Here is a 12,012-nt window from a genome sequence, read left to right on the forward strand (position 1 = left end):
ATTTATGGATCAGTGGAAGTGGCCCCGCTCAGCCGCGTCAAAGCGAAATGGGACAATCAAAGATGGCCGCAGAATAGATGGGCCCTAGCCGAGCAGAGAAGGCAATCGATAAGCAGCACTTAATGCGTGGCTGCTCATTCCCCCAGAAGGAGTCTACATAATGCAACACATGGATCATCACCTCGCTCCGTCTAAAGGCAGCTGCTCTTACACACGCTGTAGAAATGGGCCTCAGAATAGTAACACAGGGGATTTTACCAAGTTCAATTCATATCTGTAGCAGTTTGTACATGCCTGATGTGCTTTTAAATATGTAGAGTTATTCAGAATTTGTGACCTCTATCCATCTGCTTAAAAAAACGCAGTTCCAAGTCTCTGGAGTTAGCTAACAGAGGGGTGTGATGAAATGAAGCCAAGAAAACTCCCAACGGTAATCAGAATGATCGCAGAGGTTGCATGTAGGCAGAGTGAGAAAGAGACGTGTCCAGCACCAAAAATCAGCCTTGTAAACAAATCTGGACCAATGACGCCCACTTAGATATTCAGATAGACTTTAACTCATAGAGGCCTGCTCCACCAGGGACTTCTTTTGTGCTCAGGCTGAGCAATTAGCTCAGGAAGCAGGAAAGTGACAGATGAAGGCCTTATCAATGACAAGTAAACACATACGCAGACGACACCCTTTTCTATACTCCTTTGACCACACTCCCCATGAGGCAGCACAGCCTGTTGGGGGGTTTCATCCAATTACAGTCATGTAGAGGTGACCTCTGCTCCTCCATGCTTCCGCTTTATATGCCACAGACAGAGGAAGAGCGAGGAGAGGCATCAGGAGCATGTTGGAGAGCACCGCAGGGGAATGGCATTATACGCTATTACACCGACAGCTCCGGGAAGCGGAGTGCTCTCCAGCGCTGCTCCAGTAGTTCATCAGGCCATCCCGGCAGGCTATGAGCTATAATTGGGCCAGACCTTTAGAATGATGGCAGGCTTACATATCAGTGTCTGCTAAACGGTGGTGTCAACATGCCAGAGGAGATGTCTTGTTGGGATTTCCAGTTTCATTGCTGTATCTATACACTGCAGCTTCACAATGCAACAACATTGTCCAATATTGTGATGAAGATAGAACAAACAATGCTGAAGTTTGCATTGTAGCATAGCTAACAGCCCCTGTGTTTTACACACAGTACTTATTGGTCAGCTTATCTATCCAGAATCAAACGGCAAACAGAAGTAAAGCTGTCTATTTTCACTCCTTGGTAATTATCTTCCCTACATTTCTATCAGTTCTTGGCATTATATTAGAAAAGCTTTCAGCTGCCACCAAATTTTAAATCACTGTGCCACAGCATGGGATATACTTCATATCTATCTGAGCATAAGTTCACAGTCCGTGTTTGTGAAAGGCAAAACTTTTGTGGACAAACATTCTGACTGTCACATTCATTATGGGCAATTTAGAGCAACAAGACATATGACAATAGTGAGCACTATCAGTGGAGCCAGTGGCCAAACTTATGCCGAAGCCAGATGAGAAAAAGTGTGGTTCTTTGTTCTTCTGGTAATAAAGAAATATTGTCTGATAAAGCTGCCACTAAAGCTGCATCCACACTTATCGCCTCATTGGTTGCCTTTGTTTACCAGCTTGCATTAAAATCAAACAGCGCCAAACTCTTTTATCATAAATTATGCTAATTGGCCCATTCAATCTCAAACCAGGCACAAATGTTTCAGACTAATGCTTTGAACATTTTACCCTGTAAAGCACCCGCTTTTTAATTGTGCTATATAAAAAGTTGACTTAACTTGACAGTGGGCTGACTTCAGCTTGCATCATTGAGTAATTTGGCAGGTTTTTGATCTAGAAAATGAAAATTAAGTTGTGTGTAGGCTGTGTTCGGTTAAAATGGCATAGTGACTGGAGCAAACAGCACAGGAATGTAGATGACAAAGAGAAGTGACGAATGGTGGTGCTAGTACTGCTAAAGCTAGCCACACTTTGCAAACAATTAGCAGCTTGTTTACCTGTAAATGATATGATCCTGTGTGAAACATATTATGACTTTATTTTTGACTGTTTTCTGAGCATTTTCTCACATTTACATTGGTTGACTAGGATTATCTAAATTCGTGTTAAAGGGGACATATTTCACCCTTTAAAGACGAGTTTATATTCGTCTCAGAGGTCCCCAAAACATGCCTGCGAAGTTTGTTGCTTAAAAAAAAAAAACAAAAAAAAACTCCAGTATTGGATTTTTTTGTTGGTCTAAAAAGCCCTCTGTTGCAGCCCTGCTCAGAACAAGCTGTTTCTGTGTCTTTAAATGTTAATTAGCTGTCTAACTCCGCCCCTGACCACACCCCTCTCAGGAAATGGATGTGGCGCTCCTGATATTACAATGTTACAGACACTTTTATCCAAAGTTAAGGACCTGACTGGGATTTGAACCATCATCCTCCCAGACCAAACTCAGCAGGGTAACCCACTGAGCTTTCCAGCATCTCAGCTGGCTTCTGAGAGGAAGATCAGGAGATGAGGGTGGAACTTTCTACCAAGCAGGAAGGGTCAACCAAACCTGGGGGCGGTGCTTACTCCCTAAATGAGGTCATGAGGGGAAAATCTGAGAACGGTTTGTTTCAGCACACATTTTCTGAAAGGTGGAGAAAGAGAGGGTGACAGGGAATGGATTTTTTAAATATTTGAGGGGATTGTGGACAGGCCAGGGGCACATATTTTTGTTAGAAAAGCCTGAAAAAGTGTTTTTTTCATAACATGTCCCCTTTAAGCAATTTTGAAATCATTTTCTTAGGAGCATCCCTACTTGGCAGCATGTCAGTCTTGGTGAGAAAAATTTTGTGCTGTCTTGGTCTGCAGACTAGCAACACTTCAAGTGTGATCCACACCGTCATCATACATTGTCATGTGTTTCTTGATTGTGTGTGAGCTCACAGGTTGTCGGGACAAGAAGAGTCAGTCATAGCTAAAACCCAAGCGCTCTGTGTGAAGTTAGCAGTCTTGTGCTAAGGATGAAACAATTGTGGACAACTCTTTATATACTGCATCTAACCGTGCAGAGCAGATTGGATTTGCCAGTCTGTCATCAGGCAAATCCATCTTGAAAAGCTCCAAACCAGAATGTTCATGTCGAACCAAACACGGTTAGGGCCAATCAGCGTCACTGGAAGAGAACGAGGTGGTAGCGACTGGCAGGGTTTAGTTGTACTGAAAGCTGATAGCAATGGCTGGTGCGTGGCACTTAGCTTGGAGTTAGCAGCAGTTTTATCAGAATTGCACCACATTTCTTCATGAATTAAACAGCAAAGAACCACACTGAAGGCCTTTTATGGCGGAAAAGGTGTATTTGCTCCTTTTTCTGCCAACCTCCTTTGGCATGAGTTTGTAAGAGTGGGGGGGGGGGGGCTAGTGAGGGGTGGTGTAGTATGAGCCAGTATGGCTGCTGGGGGATCAGTTAGCATTGATGTAGCCAGCGGCAGTTTTATCAGAATTTGACCACATTTCTTTATTAAAACAAGAGCAAAGCTACCATAAACCATAAGCTTCTCTAAGCATTTTTCCTCTTCTCCAGACCTTCTCGTGACTGGCCTTGGCTTAAGTTTTATCCACATCAGTCTCATTGTTTATGCACTGGCAGAGCTGCCGATTATAAAAACATTTTAGGCGATGGATGAGAGAAATGTTTTCATAATGGCATCGAGCAGTAATTGTAAGATTAATATAATGGTCATGTGGACGTCTTCAGAAACAGTAGGGGATCAGCTGATGGGACAGATTCATGTGGAAGTCAAGAAAAGGTCATGAGCAAAAGGTCACAGCTGGCTGTTAAATTACTGTCACATTACTATGCTAGGTCATTTTGACTACTTCTTCTTTTATCTATGGTGCACGTAGGACATCAGAGAATAACAAAAATACATACATAATAATATAAAGAACCCCCCAAAAAAAGTCAGGAGTAGGGAATAAAAATATCAGAAAAATTCCAAACATTAATAGCTATCCGTCTTGTTTTTGTCTGTACTCACGCTGGTCAGCTTTGGATGGCGAGTGGTGGTTGAGTCTCTCCAGTGAGTCGCTGCTGCCTTCATCCAGGATGTAGTCGAAGTTTAGGATGAACATCATGACCACGCCCTCTTCGTTCTTCACAGGGATGATGTGAGTTGCGCACAGGAAGTTGGAACCTAGGTGGCAGGAATTTAAATCCAGTTTAGATGTTTGTGATAAACTTTCCTGCTTTAATCCCTGAAAAACACTATGCCCATCAATCTAGGAGGCTTATTCAAATTTTTATAACTTCACAACTTTTCATGCAGAAACTTCATAGAGTTTTAAGATAGGGTACAGTTTGACCCTGGAGCTTTCGATTAGCGCTCTTTGACATTCAAACATCTTAGTCCAGATAAAGCTGTGTGTGAAGAGGCCGGGTGGAGAAATGAGGGTGAGAAAAGGTCAAGAGGTCCACAGAGAGCAGCGCCTCCAGAGCTGAATGACTTCATAAATGCAGACCTTCTTGCTGCTGCTGGGGACTGCACAGTTCAGTACAGTCAGATACAGTACACCCAACTCCAGATAAGCATTATCTTGTAACCTCCATGCTCAGAAACCTGCCTGACAACAATTCATCACAATTTATGCTTCGTAGGTAAAATACAGCAACCAAATTTGTCTTCTTTTCTCTTGTGGAAAAACTAATTGGTCTCAGCTATAGAACCTGAATTGTTGCTGCCGGCTCCGCTGTGGGAGGTAAATTCAATGCAACCTTGCTAATGCCTTACGTCTAAATGCTCCTAATGAATCAAACAGCACACAAGAGGTTAACAGAGATGTTTATTCCTACTCTTCAATTCAAATAGCAAAATAGAAGCCGTCTATGATTGCAGGCGCTGGCTACATGGGAATGTAGAGAAGCTACGCCAAGGATTACTGGTGTAGAAAATGAAATGTAGATTAAGTTTTAAATAATGAACACAGACATCTCTGGAAGATGCTCTCCTTCACATTGGGCTCTAAGTCCTGCTGTCACCAGGAGGCTATTTATAGCTCGCTCAGCAGGCACTTGGGCCCACAGCACTTCTTTTCTGGGGGGGAACATGGACACAGACAGAGCTCTGACTTCACTCACAGATACATGTATGTAGACTTCCATATTCAAAATAACAGCTGTGTATAATTCTCTCATACTGTATTGAAAGGTACTAAAATGTTATCGCGCACCAACGTTAAAACCACACCACTTCATCCAACTGGGGCTTGATTTATGTTTCGGGGAGCCCTGATTCCGCTGGGCTAAGCAGTAACCTGCCCCTAATAGTACATCAGTGTCATTGGTAGAGGATGGAGCCATTAATATTGGTCAGAGAGAGTAGAAGGAGGGGGATGCATCCTCTGCTGTTCATGACAACATGTAAAAGAAACCCCTGCTGCAGGTGGAGGTGCCTCTAGAAGCAACAGAAATACACAACAGGCAAATTGTGTGTTTTAAACCATTAATTTCTACTATTTTTCTAACCACTAAAAACCTTCTGTTAGTAATTAAAAGGACAGACTTTAGTGTCAATGCCGCAACCATGAACTACAGGTAATTTGTTCATTTAAAAATCTCATTAAGGGCACGTAGAAGCAAAAACAATGCTGATCATGATGCTTTTTTTAAAGCAGCTTTGTTTGCAAATTAAAATCAAAATCATCATCATGTCCGTCTCCATGGAAACAAGTGAGCACTAGGGAGAAAAGCAAACTTCATGTGCCAAGTTGGATTTTGGTTTCATTTTTGTCCAGCACAAAGCGACGACAAGATGTTTTGGAATGAGATCATCCTCCCGAGATCTGAATGGTGAGAACTCAAAAAAAAAAAACCCAAAAAACCCCAATTCCAAAAAAAGTTGGGGCGCATCATAAAATGCAATTAACACAGAATGCAATGATTTGCAAACGTCATAAACACTTAATTTTTCACAACAGAACAAACAACATATCAGATGTTAAAACTAAGATATTTTACCATTTCATGAAAAATTTTAGCTCATTTTGAATTTAATGGCAGCAACACATGTTAAAAAAAGTATGGACAGGGCAAAAACAGACTGGAAAAGTAAGTCGTGCCCATGAAAAACAGCTGAAGGTGTATAGAAGCAACTAGGTTTATTGGCGACAGGTCAGTAACATGATTGGGTATATAAGAAGCATTTTAGAGAGGCAGAGTCTCTCTGAAGTAAAGATGTGCAGAGGTTCAACAATCTGTGAAAAACTGCGTCAACACCAAGGTTATTATAGTTAAATAAAAACTAACTAAATAACTAAAACTAACATGTAAAAATTACTTTTATTAGCTAACAAAATTAACTAAAATTAAAGACTAAATCTCCCTAGTTTTGGTCTTTGACAGCAACATACTGACTGACATGTATGCCCAAGCCTGGAGAGAATAAAATCCCGTTAGAGAAGAAGACTTCACACAATGGTAATTTTTGGTCTTAAGTTGTATAGAAACATCAAAACTGAATCAATGAAATAAATAGTCAAGAGCCCTTTTCAGTCTCGCCCCTGACAGATATCCAATGTTGCTGAAAAAACTAACACTAACACCAAAGCTAATAAAAACAAAGCTAAAACAAAGCATTTTTGCAAAATAAAAACTGAACTAAACTAGCAACCCAGCAGGAAAAACTAATAAAAAATAAACAGAAATGTAAAACAAAAGACAAAAATGCAATAAAAATAAAAACTAATGAAAAACCCAAAACTATTTTGAGCCCTGGGGGCAATTTTATCATCCATCAGATTGCATTCAAAAGGTTTTTAAGTAAATTATTGATCATGTTGATTGTATACATGTCTCAATAAAATGTGTATCACATATGATACAACAAACTGTAAGGGGTTGCTGTATCATGCAAAGAAGAAGCCATATGTGAGCATAATCCAGAAATGCCGCTGTCTTCTCTGAGCAAAATGTCATTTAAAATGAACTGAGGCAAAATGGAAAAATTTGTTTTGGAAACCATGAACTTGTCTTGGGAACAAAGGAGGAGAGGGACTATCCAGCTTGTTATCCTGGCACAGTTCAAAAGGCTGCATCTCTGATGGTATGGAGTTGCATTAGTGCCTATCAATACTGAATAGTAGATAGAGGTTTAAGAGCAACATACAGTATGCTCCCATTCAGACTTCTCTTTCAGAGAAGGCCTTTCTTATTTCAGTACGATAATCCTAAACCACATACCACATCCACACAGCAACATCACAACAGCATGGCTACACAGCAGAAGTGTCTGGGTGCTGAACTGGCCTGCCTGCAGTCCAGACCTTTCAACAACAAAAAAACATTTGGAGCATAATAAAACAAACAAAAAAAAATACAGGAAATGCCCAAGGAAAGCCTTTATCAGACAATAATGGGACAACATTCCTTTCTAGCCACTGGTCTTCTCACTTCCTAGACAGGCTGCTAAAAGAAGAGGTGATGCTACTAGAAGGTAAACATGGCCCTGTCCCTACTTTTTTAAATGTGTTTCTGCCATCAAATTTAAAATGAGCAAATATCTGATATGATGTCAATGTTCTATTGTGAATAAAATATGCCTTTATGAGATCTGCAAATCATTGTTTTTATTTACATTTTACACAGCGCCCTACTTTTCTGGGGATTTGGGGCTGTATAATTTAACTTCAAAAAAGCAGAAGAGTTTTTGTTTTGTTTTGCAGTCATCATTGACAAAAAAGAGCCCCAGACTCAGAGCAATCCATAATAAGCACATCATTCATTCATCATTCAATCCACGTGCACTAATTCCTCCACACACACGCCTGTGAGTGCTCAGTGTAACCTCTGCATGCCTCAGGAGGAGCCGTAACCCCGGCTCTGTAAAGCAATCTGGGTTTATGTCAGCGTATGCGGGGACATGTATGCGTGCTCTCTAAAAATAAGCCGCATGGAAACCATACGCATTTATAATTCATGAGAGCTAAGTATTATGTTCTAAAAAGTATAATGGTTGGACTTGTTTGCAATACAAGAATGAGAGGCTCTGTGGATGTGAAGCAGAAAATGGGTTAGACATGATACTGGAAGGATTTTCATTGGTTAAAATGCACAAACATGAAAGTCCAAACAATATTATTCATTAGGTTTTCTTTTTAAATTGTTGCTTTCTTGAACAACAAAGAGTCTAAGCAATGTTTTCTTCATGCATGTGATACAACAACCAAATGTCATGCAAAATAATTTGAATTTCATCAAGAGAGTGAGTGCAAGAAAACTCCACATGGTCTGGAGCAAACCAGGAGAAGACAGGGCTGGGTTTTTTTCGTTTGTTTAAATCATGAGAAGAAAAAAATGACAGAGATTATGAGGGTAACAAGTGCATGTTTTGGTGTGTTTTCAATGTATTAACCTCCACTTTGACTTGTGTTTATTTGCTCTTAAATCTGACAAAAGTGGCCATCTCTACTTGTGCTGAGCGTGTTCCCTTTCCATTACTGTCAGCCACAAACATAAGTGTTTGATGAGGCACAGCAGAATGAGGTGAGATAAATCTGTTAATAGGAGTTATTTTCCCCCTCCATTTCCCATTATGCTTTGCTTCTCCTTCTTTTTATTCCCCATGTCCACATCTGTCAATCACTCTCTGCCCATTTCTTGTTAATATGCTCATCCTAGTCCTGATTTTCTGCTTCTGCTCTCTCTCCCTCTGAGTCTGTGAATGTTTCTCTTCCTAAAAGTAGCAGCTCAGGAAGGCCACCTGACGTGTTTAGGCGGACGGATCAAACACCGCTGCTAGTGCTGATGCAAATTTCTTCCTGCCTAAGCTGAGGGTCGAAGACAAACATGCACATGCAAACAGAAATAGCATTTACATTTCTCAGGTGCACGCGCACACACACCACTGTAGCAACCATCAGCTCACACACACAGGCTGCCGGCAGCATTAATTAGCAGAATGTTCCCTGTCCAACTAAGTCTAACAAGCAGGCGCTGGAGCCAGTTTACACTCTGCAGCGTAATGAGAGGATGCACCTTTGAAAGACACTAAAACAGCTTTAGTCAGAGCATCTCTGACCTGAATATTCATGTAGAGCAAAACACAGCAAAGCATCCTGGGTGTGATACATCAGGTGACGTCTTATTCTTCTCCTTACAAAATAAATTTAAGGAATCATCAGCCTGACTCAGCACTCTGCGTCCTAAACTCAGATGTACGTTCACGGATGGATGGGCTGAAACAGAAACAATCTTTCTCTTCCTGGTCTCTAATCCTCCCTGCATGATGGAGGGAGGAAGAGTGCTGACTTGCAGTTTGAAAGAGAATCAAACAACTTTTGGCAAGGTGAAAGTGAGGTGATAAAACGCAGAGCTGCCAATCATTCACGTAAACATCACAGAAATCCTCCAGCCAAACCGTGAATTGTATATATAACAGCCTGATAAGCCTTCTGCATTGCATGCCGGCGCATTGTTGCACCAGCCGGCTGTGTCAAAGTCAAGCAATAAGCCTTAAGCCGCAGTGGAAACGTGGGTCTTATCGATTTAAACATTTTCCACTCGGCTTCATTTCCTCACGGCCCACCTGGATTAATAGGGCTACCTGGTAATCTGCTGCCACACAGATGGCTCGGCAGGATGACAGCCCAGCGGGCTACCTTGTGCATACACAGAATATGCCAAATCACAGGATGCTGAGGGGCTTTGTGATGGCATCAGAGCAATCAATAACACCACTACTGTGTCGACTCAATCTGAGCCAAATCTACAAATTAATTTAGATTAAATCCACAGACAGGTGTACACAAATAAATCTGGTTCTGATGCTGACTGTGATCTCTGCTGGTGGATGGGTACTGGTTCTCTGTATGATGTGTGGATGTAACCTCATCATGCATACGGATCTGGCAACAGCACGCGAGGATTTTGCAGTTGATGGAGCACTGGCCTTGCTTTCCACACACGGCCGGTACCTGGTACCCTGGTGAAATATGTTACCTACTTGTCAATCTCACTTCTCCCTCACTAAACTACACTTTATTTGGTCACACTTGTTAACTATTAAAATGTTTTCAATTGGACCTATTGCCACGTGTATAAAATCAAGCATCTTGCCATGCAGTCTCCATTTGTAAACATTTGTGATACTAAATGGGTCATGCTGAAGAGCTCAGTGACTTCAAGCATGGTACTGTGATGGATGCAACCTTTACAAAAATACAGTTTGTGACATTTCATCCCTGCTGGATATTCCACAGCCGACTGTAAGTGATATTAGTAGAAAGTGGAAGCATTTAGGAACAACAGCAACTCAGCCATAAAATGAAAGACTGCATACAATCACAGAGCGGGGTCAATGACTGCTAAGGCGCATGCAAGAGTTGTGAACTTCCACTGGCGTTAATGTAAGTACAAAAACTATGTGGAGAGGGCTTCATGGAATGGGTTTCATAGCTGAGCAGCTGCATGCAAGGCTCACATCACCAAGTCAATCTTAATCCTTTAGCATATCAAGACATTCTGGACGCTGCTATGATTCCAACTTCATGGCAACAGTTTGGGGAAGGCCCTTTTCTATTTCAACATGACTGTGCCCCGGTGCACAAAGCAAGGACTATAAAAACATGGTTTGGTGAGTTTGATGTGGAAGACCTTGACTTGCCCACACAGAGCCCTGACCTAAACCTCATCAATCCCCTTTGGGATGAGCTGGAATAGAAAGGCCTTCTTGTCCAGCATCAAAGCCTGACCTCATAAATGCTCTACTGAATGAATGAATTCCCACAGAAACACTCCAAAATCTTGTGGAAAGTCTTCCAGGAAGAATTGATATCAGCTCTTTCTACAGCAGAGCCCTCGCAGCAAAGGTGGAGGAATTACTGATCTGACTTGTTTTTTCAAGGATGTAAGTTCTCGTTCTACAGCTGCTTATCATGCCAGGACAAGATTTTTTCCTAGTTCATTGAATATAAAAGAAAAAGTAAAGGTCGCAGAGCTATTTAAAACAAACTCACAGATACTCCTGAAACAGAAGTCTAACTGTTAAATTAAATGTGACAAAGGCAGAAGAAGTCACCTCTTGGCTAAACTCTGTTTTCATGGTTTAACACCAGAGAAAATGTTGGCATAATGGAAGTGTTACTCCAGAAGAAGTGGTAAAAACCCCACCGGTATAAGAGAAAATGCATTAGGCCAAATAGTTATTCAAAACTTTGGTATCAGCCATGATTGATACATCTATAACATCATGATATGGAGACAATCTGGGAGCTTTTGCCTCCTCAGGGGGTACAAATGCATCAAAAATTCCATTAATGCTACTTTAAGCTGTTTTTATTACAGTAACCTTACAATCATTAGACTTATTTTCAAAATAAAGCCAGTTAATTAGCCAATCAACAAAGTGACCTATGTATAAACTGGTAAAAAAAAGGGTTATTCTAAGCATCACAACTGTTTGTATGAGGCAATCTTTTCTCTGAAGGTTTGAATATAGCAGAGATTACTTGAATCTGGAAAATGTGTCCCACCTTGCAAATCATATCATATTAAATAAAAGCAAAAGTAAACAGTATTATAAAGATCACTGCTTTTCATGGAAGCTTAAAAAATAAACTTTTGTTGTAATTTGGTGCCATTTAAATGAAAAGTTATAGATTAAAAAAACATTATAAAGCATTTTATGCAAGTTTGTTTTGGACTAAGCTCCTATAAAACACTTTAATTCACAGATTAACTCAATTACTGTTGAATAACTCTCACAGCTCATTGAGAGAAAGGTTTATATTCAACAAACACTACACAATAAAGGTTTATTGTAACACCTGTGATCCCTTTGGGTCTCTTTAACCTTGAATTTTTGGAATGAAAACAGCATCACTGTTGGACATTGGGGGAAAAGTTCACATGAGGACGCCTCGCACCGATCCGCCACCGACCAACTGTTCACACAGAGAGGTGCCGTCATTACACGGAGCCATCCAGCTACCCTCCCAATCCCCGCACACACCAC

At 41.0% G+C, this 12,012-nt stretch overlaps 1 protein-coding gene across 11 annotated transcripts in view; it reads right to left on the bottom strand.

Annotated features, from left to right (window-relative positions):
- Nucleotides 1–12,012, bottom strand: part of kcnh7 (potassium channel, voltage gated eag related subfamily H, member 7) — a 245,580-nt gene that overhangs the window by 78,023 nt on the left and 155,545 nt on the right. For all 11 annotated transcript variants that reach the window (XM_041781707.1, XM_041781705.1, XM_041781706.1 and 8 more), the window contains one exon: nucleotides 4,045–4,200. In XM_041781707.1, coding sequence (XP_041637641.1) covers nucleotides 4,045–4,200 — 156 coding nt within the window. The remainder of the gene's footprint in view (nucleotides 1–4,044; nucleotides 4,201–12,012) is intronic.

This window comes from Cheilinus undulatus, linkage group 24 (genome assembly GCF_018320785.1).
Source record: "Cheilinus undulatus linkage group 24, ASM1832078v1, whole genome shotgun sequence".
In the NCBI taxonomy this organism is placed as follows: Eukaryota; Metazoa; Chordata; class Actinopteri; order Labriformes; family Labridae; genus Cheilinus; species Cheilinus undulatus.